Source organism: Silurus aristotelis (genome assembly GCF_946808225.1).
Source record: "Silurus aristotelis genome assembly, chromosome: 27".
Lineage (NCBI taxonomy): Eukaryota > Metazoa > Chordata > Actinopteri > Siluriformes > Siluridae > Silurus > Silurus aristotelis.
Genome location: NC_139600.1, coordinates 11819380 through 11841816, shown reverse-complemented (window position 1 = coordinate 11841816; position 22437 = coordinate 11819380). Strand labels below are relative to the sequence as shown.

At 38.4% G+C, this 22437-nt stretch overlaps 1 protein-coding gene across 1 annotated transcript; it reads left to right on the top strand.

The window, feature by feature from the left end:
- Positions 1–677: 677 nt before the first annotated feature.
- Positions 678–15231, top strand: znf219 (zinc finger protein 219). The gene is made up of 5 exons (XM_083532789.1): positions 678–1081; positions 8246–8320; positions 8438–10460; positions 10716–10853; positions 11075–15231. Exons 1-5 carry the CDS (start codon positions 1043–1045, stop codon positions 12157–12159), a joined length of 3360 nt encoding a protein of 1119 aa, XP_083388915.1. The 5' UTR covers positions 678–1042; the 3' UTR covers positions 12160–15231.
- The last annotated feature ends 7206 nt before the right edge of the window (positions 15232–22437 follow it).

Sequence of the window (22437 nt, the reverse complement as noted above, 5' to 3'; positions counted from 1 at the left end):
CTTGCTTAAAGTGTGAAAAAGGAATACATTAGTGCAGAATATATATATATAGGAATGTCTTCAGCCTTGAATCAGTATAACTTTGATTTAGGAAAATGTGCATAAAAGTGCATCAATGTAAAAAACACAAGTTTTCTTAGATTTCTTTTTTTTATGTTTAGAAATGCAATACTTTAATAAGTTTTACACATTTGCCCAAGAATCTTCAACATTGTCGTGTATTTAAAGAAGCACACAAAAAAAAAACGAATGAATAAATACTAAATAAATGCTGGCCAGTCTATAAGAAGTGGACCCACGTTGGAGTGGACCGGACCGGACCGTGGAGCTAGTGCACCTGCGCAGAATCACGTGACTTCAAACCTGCCTAAAGGAACGCACATCTCACCCCATACCCCCCCCCCCCCCAACTCCCCCCAGACCTCTAACTTCTCCTTTTACAAAACAAACAACAAAAACAACTTTTCTGTCTACAAAAAGTCAGACTGAAGGAAGTTAAGTCAGTTATCAGCCCTTTTTAAAATTGCATTTATTCATTGGTTTGTTTATTTATTTATTATTATTATTATTATTATTATTATTAATCCTGGCTAATCAGCTGCCTGCTTGTTTGGTCAAAAGTTTCAACCCAGAATTGGATCTGGCAACATGGTCATAACGAGTCCAGGACGCGTCCAAAGTGCACGCGCCACTCAAACCTGCACGCGGTTCTTTCGGCGTGCACGTGAGAGAACGCTTGCAAAAATGGCAAACCTGCTGCTGTCCTTCATCGGCGCTCACACTGTTGTCTCATTCCCTCCATCCCTCCCTCTCTCACTCACTCATGCACAATAAATGGAGCTTTAAAAAATGCAAAAGACAGGGAGACGTACGAGGGAAGAGGGGAGGTGGAGAAGAGAGAGAGAGAGAGAGAGAGAGAGAGGGAGAAAAAGAGGGAGAAAAAGAGGGAGGGGGGAAGAACGTCGTAAGCTTGTATACAACTACCTCGATTTCCATTTCCCCCCCTAACTCGTAATGTATTTAATTCAAGCGAAACGTAATCATGACGTGTCTTGTCATTAATCTCCTCGCCGCCTCTCCCGTAAGTACATTGAGTCTTACTTTCATCGCAAATATCTTAGATTAAAAAAAATAAGAATTAAAAAGAAAAACCTAAAAACTATCCGGTCTTTTTTTTTTTTTTTGCAAACCGCGCGCGCACTTATAGTCTTAGGAACGATCATTGTACTCGCGCGTTTTGACAAATGTTGCGCGTGCGATTGCTATTTTATCCCTTTTCTTTCCCCCACGTATTTTTTTTACTCCCCGTGTGATACGTTTGCGTTTGCTCCGTGCTTCATCAACAACAAATAACCGACTTGTAAGTGCTGATACGGGGTAAATGAAAAATCACGCCAGGTCTCGTGCAACATATATATATATATATATATATATATATATATATATATATATATATATATATATATATATATATATATATATATATATATATGTGTGTGTGTGTGTGTGTGTGTGTGTGTGGCTTGTTATGTGGCGTGCACGGGTGATTGGCGGCTCGCGCATCCCTACAGGGCACATCATACGTATCATGCATGTAACCGCGCAAGGCGCAGTTCAGCGTGTAGTGTGTGTTGTGTGTGTTGTGTGTGTCGTGTACGTGCGTGTTGCCCTTGCCACCAGAATGGGGTGCTTTATGTGTTCTTCAGTGTTGTTTAAGCTGTGCACGAGGGCTCGGGTTTGGAATGGATCATCAAATCGGTCATTGAACTTGGATTTCTGATGTCTCGAGCGAGTGTTGCATGCCATAGCGAGCTTCTTCTCTTTCCCTTTTTTCCTTGTGCATGTCCCAAATAGGAACTCGAGAAGTGAAATACAAGTATCCTCAACTTGCTGTTTGGGTGACGGAGAGAAAATAAGCACGAACTTTTTTTTTTTTTTGGGGGGGGGAGAAGTTCTAGCTCGTGCAAGATCCGGCTTGCTGTTTTTTTTTTTTTTTTTAAACAAACGTAGTGAAGTCTTGGTTTTATTATGCATTACTCTGGGAGAGAGAAAAACCGTGCATAAAATACATAATTAGTCTGTTTGCTTATTATTTCTCCCATTTCTGTGTGGAGTCTTGGAAGGTCGCATGCACGAGCCTGCATCCTACTTAGAGCCTGTAGTGATGTCGCGAATTCTCTGACCTGCCCGACTTCATTATTAAAGCGAATTACAGATGTGTTAGCCTATGCAATTTATTAGAACTTGAGTGAAAACTGTTATTCCAGCTTGCGATTGCATGCAGCTCCAGCAGGACCACTTTGTTTAAGGCTGTTCTCACCTCTTTATAGTAGCTTGCACGAGACTATGAGCTCCGGCTGCTGCATGCCCCCGCTGTGCTTTTGCTAAATAAGTAGCCGTGAGTGCGGTTCCAAAATGCATGATACTATTTGAGATAAAAATGCATCATAATACAGAAGCATGCATGCATTGACAGATTCTTTTTCCCTGTATGTATATATTGAAGAAAAGTTGTTAAAAGTGCCTGTTGGTCTACTGGGATTGTGCATTCGAGTCGATATTTGGCAGCGAAATTCAAGATGAAACCCGTGATGGCACTTTTCAGCTGCTCCTTCTTTGCACTCGCGTGTCCCTCCAGCACCCCCACCCCACCCCAACAACACCCTCCCATTATCTTTTGTCGAAAGATAATCAAAAATTGAGATACAAAAAAAAAAAAAAACATTCCCGGTCGCGTGCAACGAGCATCAAACACCAAATCATTAGACTGTGTTGTTTTTTGGGATCTGGTTAAAACCCGCACTCGTTTGCATGCATTTTTATTTTTTATTAATAACCCCCTTTTTATGTTCCTCTCTCTCTCTCTCTCCCTCCTTTTGATTTCTCCCTCCGGTTTTTTATTTTTTTCTACTTAAAAAAAATTGAGATGGCCGCAAGAGGGAAGTGCGAGAAAGCCACTGAAAATGGTTGCGCGTTATTGACGCCCAAAGGGCCTTCGTGGAAATTCCTCTCGAGATAAACGAGCGGACGTGTCATCAAATGTCGCCCTCCTCTCCTTAAAGTAGGATACAACCCCAAAGCCACTTTTCAGCCTTCACAAAGCTTTTCAGAATTATTGATAACTTCTTTTTTTCTTTCTTTCTTTCTCTCTCTCTCTCTCTCCATAGACTTTTTTCCCCTTATTGACTTTAGAACATGACCCAATCTAGTCAGCCATGAGTAGTGTATTATTTCCCCCCCTTGAGCTTTTCTAACCTTTGAAAAGTAAGGTGGCAAATAAGCTCAAAAATGTACGCTTTAAAAGCACTTGCAAATGAGAATCGAGAAATTTCCCCACTGAGGGACGAATAAAAGTATATCTCAAATTCAAACGAGAAATCCGTTTTTCACAAATATTTGCGAACACGATTCTTCCAGAAAAGATATTCCAGAAATATGAATATAGTGTGGAAACTCTAGTGCCCTATTTATATACTTCTAAACTTGTACAAATGGCCCATGTTTCGAGGTGAAATATAGAAAGCAAACATACAAAACACCCTTGATGGTGGAGTTGAATACTTTTACCTCGTACCCACACTATTACTGACAGTGTCAGTGATTTTCAAAATGGGGTCCATAAAGCATAGTCTGGAGGTGGAAGTTAATATATGTATTATTGAAGTGTTTTATTCATTAACCTGTTGGACTGGGATTAACCAAATACCTCAGGATCGTGTTGAAATATACTTTGACGCTGTGGATGGTACCCTCAGGGGTACATCTTTTGTACTTTCCGTCTTTCAGGAACTAGAAACGTGGATATAGTGTACTAATGATTTAAGCATTTACTAATGCTTATGTAAACAGTAAGTCTAAAGTAAGACTACATACATTATACATGTTAAACCCGGTGCACGATCGATCGAAAAGGTACAAATTAAATGTTCTACTTTTTTTTTTCCTAGCAATCCTGAATTAAAAAAAATTATATTGCAGTTAACTGTGTTTTACTGGGGTAATATTTTAGTGAGTGAAAAATCTATGATTATAATAAATAGCCAAAATAATATAGATAATTAAATAATGAGCCTGATATCGGAACAGTTTGACAGGTCTATGCAATGTTAAGTTTGTCTTTTCCTGCTAAATCTTTTAGAACCCCTGGTAGGGGTGATAACAATTAGCAAATACACAGATTTGTCAACCTTGAATGGAAATGTAACTGCAGTTTCATTTAGACCTTTCTTTTTTTTAAATGGCAGAAGGATGCTTTCTGGGGTTGCATCTGCTGGAACTATAAAGTTGGCTTTACCAATGAAAGTTCTGATTGGTTTAATTGGGCAATTAACACTCAGCTGGAGTTAGATCTTCCTTTACTCCCCCACAGAGGAAGCTCTACCTCTCTTACATCCCTCCTGGGTCTGTGTAAAGTGCTTTGCACGTATTGCAAAAATGCCACGGGCTTGCAGTCTGAGCTGAGTTGTTTTGTCAGTGGAGTAAATGCGCAAAGGTGAACTGTAGTTAACAACAGATAAAGAATCCAAGTGTGAGGGTCAGTGGAAGGGTTCATGGATTGCCCTATGCATTTTTACACATCCAAACAAAGTGTCTTTAACAAATCAGTTTTATTTACAAAACACTGTCATACTTTCTCTGATTCTTATATATAATTACAGTAGAGTACATCCATTTGAGAAATAAAGCATAAAGCATTGCATTATCACCATGCACACCTGAGTACATGCTGTATGCTGTAGGCCTGAGGAGGACCACTCCATTGTCACTAGTACTAATATCTGTATTTGTATGGCTTTGTTAATAATGCAAATGTTCACAAACAGGTGTCCAGATTAGATTTGGATTCCTAATAAGCAAACCAGATGCAAAAGTGGCAAATAAAAACTCCTTAACGATATATGAAGAAGAAACCTTGTTAGAACCAAATTTGAAAAGGAAACAATTCTCTTCTGGGTGACACCAGACATTTGGATGTTGAAGCATTACAGTACATCTGTAGATCTTCACCTGTGCCTGTAGAAGAGTAAAGTGAAACAGTACTATGTTGAAAAGTCTGTTTGGTATGAGCACAGTGTAAATACGTATCCTAGGATGATTAAAGAACAGCCTTTATGATCTCAGCAGCAGGTCAACAGTATCCAAGTGAGATTTTTAACCCAATTGGTCTTATTATTATTATAATTAATATTACGCCTTTCAATCCACCCAATTCAACACATTTGAGGATGTAGTACGCAGCTAACGAACTGATTTAAATCTAGGAATTCTTTTCCAATTGAAAAATGAATGAAACTAGTGTTTTGTAACAATAGCACTTATAGGTGTGTGATTAATAAGGATTTGCATTTCTGGTCTACCAAAACCCTTCCCCCCCACCCCAGACTCAACAATTGACCCTTTGTAGCTTCAAAATAACAGTAATTCACTGTATGTGAGATTCTAGAAATATAGCGAAATAGTAAATATTTCTATATAAGAACATTTTGAAAGAAAAAAAACCAAATTAACCTGCATATTAATAATGACCCCAACATATATGGATCTGATCTTGAGCCCTGGGCTAAAAGTGGAGTAATAATGGAGGCCCATTGTAAGTGCTCTTTACTGCTTAATGTTAGATGAAATAAAACCACCAAACTGAGTTAGGAATGTTTAAAGTGCGAGCACCCTAATTGCTTGAAAAGATTGCTTGAAAAGGGATCAGCAAAGGGCCAGAAACTGAGTGGTAGGAAAAAATGTATTGCATCTGTGTGTGTGTAAGCTTACCCTGTGACCATAGGCAAATTCTGAAAGTCAGATGTACACACACCCAACACACACAGCCAACAAGGTAGTACAGTACAACCCATACCCAAAGATTTTGGTACAGGCAGAGACACACAGAGGCACATCAACACACCCACAAAGACACACAAGCACACACACACCCTTTTCACATAAATTTTCTCAAGGGCATCTGTTACACACTGCATGAATAGCCACTTGTTCATCCTTTAGATACATTACATGGTTACAGAGTATACAAATTTAGAACAGCGAATCCAGTAAATGTGTGATCTAATAAGCTAGGAATGCATCTGTTCCTATATTAGCAATCCTGTTTTTGAGTCAACTATCTGTACTTTCTGTTTTCAAGTTGGAATATATGATGTACATACTGTATGACGGTAGCGTTCAATCGTTTGTCTTTTTTTTTTCGCAAAAAAGTATCAATTGAGCTCTTATCAGGATTCACCATCAAGTTCACTGTATCTTGATGGTGAAATTACACTTATCAAGATTCACTATCAAGTTTACTGTAACCTGTTCTTTGATTGAAATGATGTTAAAATGAATGTCAGCTTTTTTCTAGTGTATGTCTATCTTTGTACATTTAAGAATTTGGAAGGTCTACAGTGGGCAATCAACTTTGCGATCCTACTGTTGTTTAATTGCATCTATTATGGTTGTTATTATAGTCATTATATTTGTTATGCAAGTCAGAACTTCGATTTGTATAAATGGTAGTGTACATTATGATATCTATTTGCAAGATTGGGGTCTGGGGGGATGTGCTGATTAGGTTTAGCTCATGAGTGCAAAGTGACACATAGGACATTCAGTATACAAGGGATGTAGTGCAATTATTATCTATATCAGGATCTGCCAGTATCTGTATCTGTATTTAGATTTAGTCCTACAGTGGGCATGGCCTGCATACAGGCTTCACTTACTTTTTTCGTTTAAATCTTAGTTGACAAAAACTATGTTGTTCCAGCATATTGTGCCATGTGGCTATTCGGACAAGGGTGTTTAGCATGCATGAATCATCTGGTGACTTGCTGCCATATTGCAAATTTGTGTGTGTGTGTGTGTACTATTTGTGCGTGTTGCTTTATCACTCTTCTGCCTTCATCTTTCCCCTCCCCCCTCTGTCTAGCACCTTATCACGCCTTCTATCCAAATTTGGGGGGAAAAAACCTTTATTAGAATGACAGGTCTGGTCAGACACAAACCTAATTTGTCATGGCAAAACAATGCATTGGCACAAACAATATTCATATGAAAATAATACCATTAGACCAAAGAGGTTCAGCATCCTCTACTCTACAGCTGGGAATGCTTCGTGCCCCCTTTTTCATGAGAAAATTACCACTCAAATATGGCTCATTCAGATGTGAGTCTCCTCCAACCCCCCCCTCTCTCCCTTTCTCCGTCTGTCTCGCTCTCTTCTTTCTCTTCTCCTTTCGCCATGTTATGAGGCCCCAATCTACCAGCTGATAGCAGCATTCCCTGGCATAGTGCCAACTGGCAGCAAAGCAAGAGAGAGAGAGAATGAAAGAAAATTAGTGAGTAATAGAGGGAGGAGGAGTGAAAGAGAGAAAAGGAGAGGGGGATGGGAGTCTATCGAGGTGAAAAGATGGAAAGAAAGAATGAACAATAATGGTGTATTAAAGAGGAGAGAAGGAGGGCAGGAAAGAGTGTTATTGATATTGTAGTGACAGAGACGCGGTTGAACTATAATATCAACCGGCCAAGTTGATCTCGTACGCACGCAAACCGATCGGATTTGCACAAATACCTAAATTCGTATGCACTCTCTGTGTGCAAAAATAGAAACATACTGTCATCAACAGAGAAAAACACAAACTGTCACAAACTGTGACTCACACATACAGAAACACAGATGCACCCACACATGTTCCTCTATTCAGCATATTTTTGCCACAATTATTAGTGAGCTTACTTTTCTTTCAAAATTTTTTCATGCTATGTCTGGACACGTCCTCATACGGAGCATATTTCTTGTCCTGGTCTGCATATGTGTGCGTGCTTGTGTCAATGAAGGTGTTTTTGCATGTGTTATTGTGATGTAACACATTTAGCTCTGCCTGGAAAGTCAGACTGGGTAATAGATTATAATTACTTTCTTATTTAGACAGCTACTATATATGTGGGTCTGTATGTGTGTGTGTGTGTGTGTGTGTGTGTGTGTGTGTGTGTGTGTGTGTGTGTGTGTGTGTGTGTGCAGGAAGGGTGTGTGGGGGAAATCAAAACATCTCGCGCCCATCCTGTTTAGGATAGTTTGTGTCCTGCTGTACCCTTAGCTTTTACATATTACTCAGGCATGCATACTCGTACATACAATGCCCACGGCACACATTCAAATCATATATTCTAAAATTTGCAGTAGAATCATTTGCTCCCACTCAGAACCATTTGTGATCTCTTTGTATATGCATACACACATGCTTTTGTTTTGCAGGTGGTGTCAGAGGCCATTTCAGACGTGCATCCTCTCTCATCTAAGGAAGCAAATAATGGAATACACACTCTATTAGTGAGTACCCACTCTATTCCATTAAAGAGGCATGGTCATATTTATGTGTGTCATTTAACATGTTGGCATGACATCTTTTTCAAACTTATGACTCTTGTTACTCTCTGTCTGACGCAGAGTATGGATTCTCCTAGAGAATGTGTGATTGCCCTCTCTTCTGAGGTTCCCCTGTCCCCTCCCTCAATGCCATCACTAGATGACAGCCCTCACACCTTGCCACAAAGCCCTCACTCTGCCCAATCCAGCCCTCTAACCAGCTCATATACACAACTGTCACCTTTTGCTGGTGCCAACCAGCATGACGAAGAGGAGGAGGAGGAGGAGCTGTCAGGTTCACCATCTCCTAGTACACTTGTTGCATTGTTTCCAGAAGAAGAGCAGTTGTGTACTCCCTCTTCGGAGAGCAGTCCACCAGCCACTCCATCAGCACCAACATCTGGGTTTGGAGCACTGGAGCAGGTTCTTTTTTCTGGGGATGGTCCCACCTGCAATGATGAACTAGATCTGCAGCTTTTCAACAGTGAAGGTCTGGCTGTGCAGGGAGGTTCTACCAGTGGCCCTGCTCTCAGGTACCCTTGTCATGTTTGTGGGAAGAGGTTTCGCTTCCAGAGCATACTGTCCCTGCATGCCCGAGCTCATAGTTTGGACAGGGATCGTCAGACCACTGCCCTGTACAAAAATGCACATGTTAAGACAGATAAAAACTATTTTAGTAATACTGTTATACAGAAACACAGAAAGCTTAATCCGAATTTTATATACAAGTCGTTTCACCAGAATCAGAGAGAAGAACCTGTACCAGAGGATCCTTGTCAAACAGTCAATAGCCCTCAGTTTGAAATGGATGAAACCACACCACTGACTCCACCTCTAACAGAAGAAACGCCATCTTCTTCAACCTTTTCTCCATTAGGGTCTGTCTTTGCGGAAGATCCCGTCCCATCTGTGGCAGCTCCTGCCTTCCGCTGCCATGCATGTAAGGGTAAATTCCGCACGGCCTCTGAGCTTGCCCGTCACGTGCGAATCCTCCATAACCCCTACAAGTGTACATTGTGCCCCTTTTCAGCCAGTAAGGAGGAACGTCTAGCTGTTCACCTACAGGAAAGCCACCCACCTGAAGAGCCTGCTTCACATCCAGTCTTCCCTTCAAGTCCAGTCACATTGCAACCATCTTCATCACAAGCACCTGCTGTTCCAGCCTTTCGCTGTGAGACGTGTGGTCAGCGGTTTACCCAGTCTTGGTTCCTTAAAGGTCATATGCGCAAACACAAAGCCTCTCTTGACCACAAGTGCCAGGTTTGTGGACGTGGTTTTAAGGAGCCCTGGTTTCTCAAGAACCATATGAAAGTGCACCTAAACAAACTGGGCCTGAAGGCAGGTCTTGGAGATCTGGGACCTTCAGGATCTGAACATTCCACAGGTGCTGCTGGGAACCATGCTTTGGGGGCTCTTTATTCCAATGTGCTCCTGGCACACAGTGTGGCAAGCGGTAGTGCAAAGACACTTAATCGGACAGAGAGGTCAGAATTCAGTGAAGGATCAAGCAGATCTTCAGTTTGGGGTTACCTCAGGTTGCCAAATGAGAGCAGTGCGGCTAGTTGCATGGAAAGGCTTCAGGCAGTGGCTCAGGTGGCTGAGATGGGTAATGGTGGAGAAAGAGGTGGAGCAGAGACACTGGATGGACGAGAGCAGGCAGCTATGTGGGAATTGGTCGCGCATAGACTTGCAGCTGTGAAGCAGAGCCAGCAACAGCAGAGATCCCAGGCACAGCACCAATACTCCTCTTCACAGGGTACTGCTGTTGGGGAAGCTGAGCAGATGCATGCCTACTTAGGTGGCCTTGGCTTTAAAGAGGACCTGGAAGCCTCCAGGGGCCCTTGGGAGTGCCCTGACTGTGGGAAGCTTTTTCAGAATCTTCAGCAGGTAGTGGCTCATGCCCGTGTTCATTCTCAGAGACCCCGGAAGTATAGACGTGTACATGGGAGTGTTAGAAAGGAAGAGGATGGTGTACAAAAAACAGTCAGTCTCCAAGCAAGAGAAGGACAAGGGCACAGAAATGAAGGCAGACAAGATTCTCAACAACTTCAGTCAGGAGTGGGAGCATCCGCAGGGTTCCATTCTTCCATAGCACAGCTCTCTGGTAAGTAGAATCTAATAAAACATGTATTCAAAGACAATGTATTGATTGAAGCAAAAGGTGTTTGTTTTTGTTGCTTATTTAAGCTTTATAAGAACCCAAATGCTATATTTTTTATGATATTTGTATTTCTATGTCCCATCTGATCCAGCAACAGTATTAATATACTGAAGGTTCCTAAACATAGTTGGTAAATTGTAAAACTGTTTTATTTTTGTATTTAAATTAATAACATCAATCTTTTTATTTTGACTGCAGGGGACAATGGGCTGAGAGGAAACTCATTTGGGCCTTTCAGAGAGCGAGTGCGAGGTACAGGAATGAAGGATTGTCCTTACTGTGGAAAATCTTTCCGCTCTTCCCATCACCTTAAAGTACACTTACGTGTGCACACAGGTGAGGCTTCTAAAAGACATTACGCTACACATGTGAAGAAAAAACAATATACAACAATATATACACTGTCCCCTCTGTGGGACCACTACTTCAACAGTCATTTAAATGTTACAAAGAAATTCAGAATGTCAAAAATTACAAGAGTGCCATCTACTGTTAATGGAAATAACTACAATTTAGTTTTTTTTGCAATAATTGTTTTAATGTATGTTCTCTTTTAGGGGAGAGACCATACAAATGTCCTCACTGTGACTATGCTGGTACCCAGTCTGGCTCTCTTAAATACCATTTACAACGGCACCATCGCGAGAGAAATGCTATGGCAAACTCTCCTAGTTCTTCATCTTCAAGCCTTCCTCCTTCACTGAGTGGCTCTCCACGAGAGAAACAGCATCGGCCCTCGACCGCAAACCAGGGCTCGTTTCCCACATTTCGACACAGCCAGACCTTGGCACCTGGATCTTCAGAACAAAAAGAAAGTCATCTTAAGTCCAGAGAAGCTCAAAAGGAAAAAAAATTGGAGAGTCAGTATCGATTCCTGTCTGGGATGATGAAGGAACTGTACCCAGGAGGACTAGAAGTGGGGTGGAGAGGTGAAACACCACCTCCAAAACTACCCAAAATGTCCAGGCGTAAGCCCCTTGTTACAAGTCGTATGATGCCAGCTAATGGATATCAGGGCAGCTCCAACTCGAGTGCTTCCCAAGAATGTGGACCCCTAGACCTCTCTCGCCGCCCTGTGTCTAGCGTTGGTGCTGTGGAACAAGTCAGAGAAGCAGTAAACAGCTCTAATAGTCCAGCAGGGGGAACAAAAGGAGATGGAGATATTTTAAATCAGTGTGTGTTTTGTCCATTTCGAACCTCTTCTTCAGAGCTGATGGCAATGCATCTTCAAGTAAATCACACCAGCAAGTCCCGTCGTAAAAGGGGGAGCCTTGTACCAAGTGACAACCACTCTTCCAGGCTGACCCTGTATGGAATGAACCATGACCCTTTGGCACTATGGAAGTTCCTTAGTGAAGGGGATGAAATAATGGCCATGGATGAGTGGATAAAATATAGGTCAAGGTCTGAAAATGGGGTCAGCTTGGAAGATGGAGAAATGGAACCCACTAAACAAGGACTTAAACTAGGAGATTTTAAAGTGGACAGTGCAGATGTTCATGAAACGAAAGACATAGACGATGGCCTGGAAACAAACAGCAATCTTAAAGCAAGCGCTCATCAACAGGACATGACAAACATTCTATCAGACATGATGCAGGAGGATTTGAGCGAGCATGGTGGAAAGCTTGTGAAGAACTAAGCGATTTTAAGTGCCCCAGAGGAACACAGAGCTAGAATCAAGGATCTATTGGCAAAATTAGACTAAAAACAAAAATGAGGCTGATCATGTTCTTTCCAACACAAGGACATCATGTCCTAGTTTCATACATAATCACAGACTTGCACACAGACATATATCCAGTATTCTATGCTAGTCTTAGCCTTCAGGAGTCCCCGAGGCCTTCTTGACTGCTGTTTTTTTTTTTTTTTTTTTTTTAAATATATATAATAATTCTTTATTTTTTATCATCTAAGGTAATTGCCAAGTTATATTTCTTTCTACTGTGAGACATTCCCATGTCAAACGCATCTGGAAATGGTTATCATTGAAATAAGGAAAAAAAGAAACACTAAACTGTATAATATTGAGATATTTTTTTGTACTAATACAATATCTTAATATGGTTTATCCAAGATATGTTCAATGAAGAAAAGTCTGGCTTAACATAGAAGCCAGATGTAGTCTATAACATCTATCTGACTGAGTTTTGGCAGCAATTGCACCATTCACCAACGAATGGCATAAATATTTCCTCGGCTGTATGCACAGTATGCTGTGATGACTAAATGGTACGGATGGTAACCATTTTTAACAATACACAATAGAGCAAATAATAATCTCCCCATATATATTCTGTCAACTAGGTCTGGCAGTCTTTTAGTGAATTCCTTTTGCTTCATTCTGTCTCAGTGCCTGGTGCTGTATTTATTTTAGGGGAATCTTACAACACAGGAAAATATATATTCATATATACAGTATATTTCAATGTATATATAAGAACTCTAAAGCTAAGATAGTTCTGGAACACTGTGGCGGCAATTTCTGTGACCTGACTGTTGCACCCGGAGGAGTGGAACGTTCGACTTGAAACATGAGAACAGATGGCCTGCTGACAGAGAACAAATTGCGGTGTTTACATCAGAAATACCACTATGCTGTTTCTTTTTTTTTGTTTTTTTTTTTTTGACAAAACTGGATTATGATTACTGAGGAGATATTAAGAAGCATTGAGGTCTGGTTTTCACATATGAAATGAAGCGTGTCATCATCATTGAGTCCAACTCGAAAAAGTCTCAGTCAGTCATTCCTACTTTTTCTTTTCTCCCTGACTTGTAAATTACCAGAGAGGGAGATCAGAAAGACATGGGTCCTTTAGCATCAGGGCAAATCCAACAAAAAAACTAAAAAACATCATATCTTTAAGATCCATAGGGTTTTTTTTGTTGTTAAGAAACAACAAGAAACATTATTAATAAAATCACTAACACCTTCATAGACATCCCAATAGAAATGTGTAGCTTTATAAAGATAAAAAAAAAAAGATAAAAACGTTATTTTTTATTTTATTTTTTTTATTTTGAGAAGAGTTCTTTAAAAAAAAAAAAAAAAAATGATATCAGTAATAATAATAATAATGGTTGTGGTAGAATACTGGTTTGGAATGTCTTAAAAAAAAAAATAAAATCACTGTGCAAAGTTCATTGTTTTCCCAAAGTAGATATTTTGATTTGCCTTTGAATATACTGTAGACCAAACTTTTGTTTAAAGAGTTATTGTTTCTATTTAATCACTTTCATTTTATGTAATGCTGCAGGTTCAAATCTCTGTTCCTAATCACTCTATAAAGTGGTCAATCAATCAAACAATCAATCGATCAGAAAAACAGATGTTGATCAAATCAACTTGTCCGCTATTGATCTAATCAGGCACGCAATCAAAAATCTAGTTTTCAGCACTAAAGTGTTGGTACCATGATGTATTTGATAACTTATTTATTAATTATTGCAAAAAAGTGTGTCAAGGACATATCACTTTGTTGTCAGTTAGACTGACTTGAGCTTATAAGGGACTGACTCCCTTCTTCCTGTACTATTAATGTTTATGGCATTGTCACACATTTTTAGCCCAAAATCCGAGAGTGTGATTGAATGAGTTGTACCTTACTCTTGCCTATTGTGCCACTGACTGAAAGAGATGGGTACTGATTGTTACTGCTGGCCTTACTATATAAATGTGCATGTGTTGTTTTGTGTGTAGAGCACCTTATGAGTTTGGTAGCCCCTGACGTGGTGGTCGTTAAAGATTACACTCTGAGCCACTGTGCCTTCTGTCCTGCACACTTCCTCAAGTACTTTGTATTTCACCAAAAGCACCTACCCATACTGTGTCCTCCTCCTACTTCTACCTGTCTACCTGTGTTTAACGTTAATACTTATTGTTATTCTGTCTACCTCTCTCTCTCTCTCTCTCTCTCTCTCTCTCTCTCTCTCTCTCTCTCTCTCAGCACACAATCTTATCAGACATTTTGCCATAATTTTATGTACTCACTTCATTCTGTACCTCTTTTCCAACAAACACCACTGGAAGGTGACATACTGTTTAGCATTGTGGCCTTTTTTTTTTTTTTTTAGATGTTATTTTAATTTTTTTGTGATGTTCGTTTGCCAATGAGATGAGACCAAGCTCTTCTTCTAATAATTAATGTTAATTTGTTTTTTTAGTATTACAAAAAAAAATGGAAAAAAAAGAAAACTGTGTTTGATGTACAGATAGAGTTAGAGATGTGTTTCTAATGAGAGCTCCAACCACAGCACCGACTCTCCATATCTCTTAGTAATATTCATATAATATAGACTGCGGATACTTAATGTAGGGCAATATGACTGTTAAAGCATAATGTCTTGACATGTTAAGTTTCTATAATGACTTATAATGATTCTGAAGCAGGAAAGCATGGTGGTGCATTCCTGTCTTCTTCCTATTTACAAATTTATGTGTAACTTCAACCTTGAAATTTTTGAATGTTATGATGCCCACTGTGGCATCTGAAAATTAGGGGGGAAAAAATCAGATCTTTTTAAAGACAGGAATGTATTTTCCTGGGGAAAGGAGAAGATTGAGTTGGAGGGAAGGTCTGGGTTTGAGCTCTTAAGTAGATGACTGCTATTGCAGTGAAGGGGAAAACTGGTCTAACATAGTAGTGATTAATATGAAAATGTGGACTGAGAAAAATAGTAGAAAAGATTCAATAAAATATACAAAAAAAGTTAACTCTTTTGATGTCTGTATGTTTGTGTATCATCTGAGAAGTCATTTATTTATGAATATTCTGAAAACTAATATCATTTTCTTATGTCACTTTACTTATCTATCTATTAAATCTATCACATATATTATATTTCTAAACCAAGAAAAGCATTTTTCCAACAATACAAAATAAATATTCATGGACATTAAAAAGCAACTTTTAGCTGTCCCAAGACATGGATGTCTTTATGGAAGGGTTGGTGGGAGCTCATGGTTACTGTGGTTACCATTGACCCCTTTGACTGGACTTAGCAGGTGAGACATTAAAGCAAAGGAAAGAAAGCCAAAGCACAGGATCAAACAGCTGTGCTTTGTGCTAACTGGACTTTGATTTATATGCAGTCTATGAATTAAAAATAAAAAGTAAATAAAAGTTTAATGTTCACTGATCATTTGTTTAGACTTCTTAAAAAGGTCTCAGGTAATTTTGTTTTTGCAAATGATGCATGTGAACTCAATTTACTTCTACGACAATATTAGTGAACCATCACCCGGTTTATCTTGTGCCAAGTTTAGAATTTGCCCTCATTAACTGCAGAAATGGCACATGGTGTTGGCTACAACTGCTCAGTGCTGTCCTCTAGTGGAGGTTTTTTTTCCCCACGTTTGTAATATCTTTTTGATACTGAAGCCCCAGGTCTTTTAAAATGTAAAAATTTGTAAGACAAATGAATAGAAAATAAAATACACATCTTAAACTACCTCGCTTGGATTTTTCAAGCAAAATATATAATGATATAAATAATATACACTTAGCAGCCACCTTATAAGGTTCACCCTGATAATACAGGGTATAGCCCAACTTTGCTCTTATAGCAGCCTCAAAGATTTTGACTAATGATTTTGACAATTTCTTTGAAACTGATTAATGTTGAGAACACTGCGTGACAAATTTGTCAGATGCACATTCCTGTTGATAATCTCCTATTATACTACATCCCACAGGTGCCCTATTGGAGCAAAATCTGTTGAATTGGAAGACTCATGATAGTTCATGCAACCAGTTTGAGACAAAGACTTTGTAATGAGGCTTTGTAGCATGGTGCTTTATTATGCTGTAAGTAGCCATTATAAGATGGGGGAATTGCAGTCATAAAGGGACACACATGGCTAGCAATGATACTCAGATGGGCTGTGTCATTAAAACAATGCTCAATAGATATTGAGGAGCTCAGTGCGTGCCAAGAATTAATTCCCTACAGTATTACATGTTTATAGCCAGGCTGAACTTTGGTTTGTGGCTTCATGCTGTGAACTCTTAATTCTCACCCTATCATTTGCTTGTTGCAGCAAGACAAGGTGAGATTTTCCTTTTTTTTTTTTTTTACCTGTCTAATTTGATGTAGTCTTCTGCTGTTCTACTGTAGCTTACTGTAGTTATCTCTGGGTTTAATGTGTTGTGCATTTTGAGATGTTTTTCCCTTCAAAGGTTTCCAATCATCTGCAACTAGTCTGGTCATTGTTATTTGGCTCTGTCATCACAGGCTTTACAGATCTGCTGCTCACTGGATATTTTTTTTTTTACTATTACTCTTCTGGTGTTAGATATTCTGTTAGTAAACATTAACTAATCAAGTCAGCTCTTGACCTGATTTGCATGATTGTATGTATTGGGCTTCTGCTATATGTTTGCCCGATTATATAATCGCATGGTTTGTTTTTAATATAGCACTCAGTGTCTCAGTATGATTTATAAAAAATAATCATATCCATGTTTGAGAACTTATGGCACATTCACAGTGTTCTGGTGTAAGAATGTAAAACTATAAGGCATCATTATTGTATGTAATAAATATGCAATGAATCCAATATTGCATGCAAGGCATATGCATATGGAATAGAGAAAATCCCTCAATTCTACAGCTTGTAGTTCCTAAAAAAAGGAGGCCATCATGAATATTCCATTATGCATGCAACATTTATGAAATAGTCCAGCCCTTAAAAGGAAAGTTTTAATGGAACACAAGTTTTGGCTGTAATTTCAAAACATGAAGACTTTCTTCAAAATGTCAGTAACCATGTCATTCTGGACAAGGCATTGTACCATCGCTGAATAAATGATTCCATTAAACACAGTAAAACAATACAAATATAATTTTACATTATTTATATATTAAGGTTCTAGTTTTAATAGTTTAACTAGGTTCTGGTAATATATTTATATAATTTATTACTGCTTGCCTTTCTAGAAACAGGAAAAATCTTTTAATAAGTTAATCAGCATTAGACAGAATATACCATCTATAAGGATGCAGAAATACCAGAAAGATGAATTTACTGCTCATATTTTATATTGCAATATTTCTGTTTAATGTTTCATGCAAACTCCAAATCTTTTTCAGCTCAAGACGTAGTAGCTTTGCAGGGCACACAGTTTAAAGCATGTGGGATGAATTCAATTTGCTCATAATCATGTCTAAAATGATTCAGAAGGACATTGTTTGGTCAGTTTAATTTTATTTAATTTAATTCAGAGGGGTGGAAATATACAAAATAACATTTCTACTGTTTGTATTACATGTAGTGTTTATCACTTAGAGTTATATAGTTCTTCTCATCCCTCGGAAGAGTTAATAAAAACATTTAAAAAAATATTAAATCTCACAACATGTGTACACATTACTCTCATATGGAACATATGCAAATCATTTCTGAGTCTTTTCAATATTTAATAAATCATTAATTTAAAAACAAAGATTTGAAATCAATTCACAGTTTAAACTAGCACAATTTGGGCAACCAATTTCCCTGCTTAGGTTTTGTGAACCCACCGCCTCAAAACACAACAAGAAATAGAGGTAATTAATGCAAAACATTTGGTAAACATGAAACTGGGGAACTACATTAAGCTAACAGAAATGCAAGCGCACCTGAATAAGGCCATCGATAGGAACAACTATGACTGGGGTACTCGATTCACTAATGAACCAATGGTTCAATGACCCCTAAATCTTTATAACCCTCACTAACATTTCATTAAACTAGTATAGTGCTTGTTGAACTGGCTGATGGCCCACAAATGAAGGTCTTGACAATCAGCCAAAACTTGCTTCAGGAAATAAACCCATTAATTCTTGGGGCACATCCCTATTAACATAGAGTAAGCATACAGTAGTTGCCATTTGTCCCAATCCCATTCTGTATTGGGCACAAACTTTTAGACCAGACAATAATTTTCACCTCTGTGTAGCATCCACTATATATCTGGAGACATTCTATGTATGTCTGGGAACTTAAGAGACAGTTGTTGGAGTTTTATGTGAGGAATGTTGTACCAAATGTGGGTCTGATACAAGATTCTATTAGCTGAACAGTTCATGATATTCTTTATCCTATTTATCATTTTATAATGAGCTAAATGTTTTTAAACACTAGAAGGTCTGGAATGCAGACAGGGCAGTTCATTACCCAGGCTCTTCTACTACCGAGACATAATACAGGCAGTATGTGGTTAAGCATTGTCTTGCTTAAATTGGCAAGGCTTCCCTTATAAAGATGTTGTCTTGATAGAAACATATGTTCTCAGCAATGATGGTGCCTTTACATATGTGCAAAGTGCCCATTCTGTAGGCACTAATGCACAGCATATTGTCATAGATAGAGTGGGTAACTTATATAATACCCACTGTAAAAAAAAAAAAGCAACAGCTGAACCTGGTCATTTTGAAGTGTTTAAGGAGCATAGTGGCCTCACGTCAGGAAATATAGTTGCATAAGTCAAGAATGTTTCGAATTCCTGTACTGTTTTTCTCCAACAGACCAACTATGTTCATTCAATTTCTGGAATGGGTTGTTTATAGCAAGGAGCAGATGGAGAGATAGTTGAGTCTATGATGATGAGGGATAAACCATTTGATAAACTCCAAATGACTGGCAATAGGTTTGATGATCTGTGTTCATGGATACAGAAGAACTGGGTCCTGAACTTCTTCCCAATTCACTGACAAATCCCTGTTAGCTTTCCAACATGCTGCCTCCAGTGTGTTTTTACTAAACCTTTTTATGGATGAAACCATCACATCATCTAACTGATTAGGTTTCACAATCTTATGTAAAGGTAGAATTGTTTTGGGGAATTTTACAGTGCATCCAGAAAGTATTCACATCGCTTATTTTTTTCCACATATTTTTATGCTACAGCCTTTATTCCAAAATAAATTGAATTCTTTATTTTCCTCAAAATTCTACAAACAATAACCTATAATGATGACGTAAAAGAATGTACACCTTTGTTTAATACTTTGTTGAAGCACCTTTGGAACCAATTACAGCCATAAGTCTTTTTAAGTATGATGCTACAAGCTTGGCACACCTATTTTTGGGCAGTTTCTCACATTCCTCTTTGCAGAACCTCTCAAGCTCTATCAGGTTAAATGGGGAGCATCTGTGCATAGCCATTTTCGGATCTCTCTAGAGATGTTCATTCGGGTTCGAGTCTGTGCTCTGGCTGAGCCATTAAAGGACATTCACAGAGTCGTCCTGTAGCCACTCCTGTGTTATCTTGGCTGTGTGTTTAGGGTTGTTGTCCTGTTCGAAAATGAACAATAACCCCAGTCTGAGGTCCAGAGTGGTCTGGAGCCTCCCAGTTCCTGTCGCTGAAAAAAAAGTCTGGAGTCCTTCATGTGCCTTTTACTGAGGAGTGGCTTCCGTCTGGCCACTCTAGTATACCGGCCTGATTAGTGGAGTCCTGCAGAGATGGTTGTTCTTCTGCAAGGTCCTTCTCTCTCCACATAGAAAAACTGAAGCTCTTTCAGAGAGACCATTTTGGTCACATCCCTGACTAAGTTTCTTCTCCCCCAATCGCTCAGTTTGCTCGGTAGCCCAGTATAGGAAGAGTCCTGGTGGTTCCAAACTTCTTCCGTTTACGGATGATGGAGGTCACTGTGGGACCTTCATTGCTGTGGACCTTTATCTATACCCTTCCCCAGATCTTTGCTTAATACAATCCAATCTCAGAGGTCTACAGACAATACCTTGGACTTCATGGCTTGGCTTGTGCTCTGACATGCACTGTGGGACCTCATATAGACAGGTGTGTGTCTTTCCAAATCATGTTCAATCAACTGAATTTAACACAGGTGGACACTAAACAAGTTGTAGAAACATCTCAAGGACTATCAGTGGATATTAGATCATGGCAAAGGCTATGAATACTTATGTACATGTAATTTTTATTTTTAATACATTTGCAAAAATTTCAAACAAGCTTCTATCATGTTGTCATTATGGGGTATTGTTTGTAAAAATTTAAAGAAAATAATGAATTTTATAAATTTTGGAACAAGGCTGTAGCGTAACAAAATGTTGAAAAAGTGAAGCGCTGTGAATATTTTCCAGGTGCACTGTACGTTTGTGGAAACCTTGTAAAGTGGATTCAGTGCCATGGGTGCAAAAATAATTAAGGGAGAGGACTAATTTATTTAGTCTTGTTTATTGCAAATACTAAACTGTGCATCACTGTCTTCTTAAACACAATGCAATGTTTTTTTTAGACTGTACTTTAGTTATAAAGCTTTAATACTGTATGAGAACGTATACATTTAATACATGTTCATTTACAGCATTTGGCAGCCGCCCTTATCAAGAGTAACATTCAATTGTCTTACTCATAAAACTCAGCAGTTGTGGGTTAAGGGCCGTGTTCAAGGGGCCAACAGTATCAGCCTGGTGGTGTTGTCATTTGAACTCACTCTCATCTGAACAGAAGTGCAACATCCTAATTGAGCTACCAGTTCCCCATATGAATATATTTGGATTACACTTATTTTATAATGGTGACCAACACAAGCTATTGTATTTTAGAGTGTATACAGAAATATAGAAATTGTCTGTTGTCGTTTTAATTTTTTTATTTCATACTGACAGTTTTTTTATTTTATTTTAGACTTTTTATTATTTTTTTTAAGTGTGCATCTAGGACCTGTGTAGCACTTCCACAGAAGCCATCTTGTGATGCGAGCAGTTATCTATAGTGCAGAGTTTGTATGTTAAATTTTGTATTAAGAGAGTTTTGAGATTGAGAGTGCTATTTTTGTTTTGTTGAAAAAGGTATTTTTATGTTTAAGTTCTATCTATTTTGGCAAAGACAAAATCAGCACTCCAAATCAAACTCCCAATAAATGTGTTGTTGCAATTTCCATGCCAGTTCTTTCATGTTGTGCTTTTACCTGAGATGGAGAAATAACAGTTTGATGTTGAGGTAATTACAAAATTCATAAAATAAAAAATGACAATGAGAAATCCTGGTCAGATATATACCACAAATCAAAAACAGTCCACCTTAAACTATGACACTCAAGTAATAGTGAATATAAAACAAATATTTTCATGGTGTATCCATAAGGGGGAGTTGCTTGTTCAGTTTTACAGAGATACGTTTTTTTTTTTCCGTAAATTGTTTTATTGCTTTTCGCTAAATGTACCTTTGTATTTTTAGCCCTGTCTGTCTGTTAACTATAACTGAGAGTTGTGTGTAATAAGAGGAAGAGATCTGTATTCTGTCACCCTCACATGTTAATCATAACTCTGCTGGTGTAATATAAGAAGTACAGTAGTATTATACAGTCTAAGGTGAAAAGCAACCAGACTACAGCTATAAGTTCAAATAAAGTATTTTTTATATTATTATTTTATTAACAAAACAAACATATCACATGCTCTAGTGTTCAGTATCCAGAAGATGGCACAATCTCACAAGAGTGACTGATCTCGCACAAGGGGTGCAATTTTAAAAACAATGCCTTGCTTCTTTAAAGTGTTAGGGATGATTATTTAGTCAATCCAATGGCAATAGAGGTCATTAGATTTCTTTAATCAAGACATGATTATGCACTCATGAGACACAGAGCATTCTCGTAAGCCAATAGTAAAATAGAATAACACTATAGTCTAATATAGCAAAGCCAAAAAGTGCCATAGTGAAACCAGTGTGTTATTGTAAACCATATTATGTTGTAGAAAGACAATAATTTTTTATATAAAAAGCATTGTGTGTCATAACAAAACTGTACTTTGTCACAGAAGATATGTATTGTGTCATAGTAGAGAAATATTACCATATTAAGCCCATACTATGTCAAACTAAAAACATAATGTGTTGGTAAACAAAAATTAGTGATAAAGTAAAAACCCTGTGTATTAAAGTACAATTCATTTGTGTAATTTTACTAG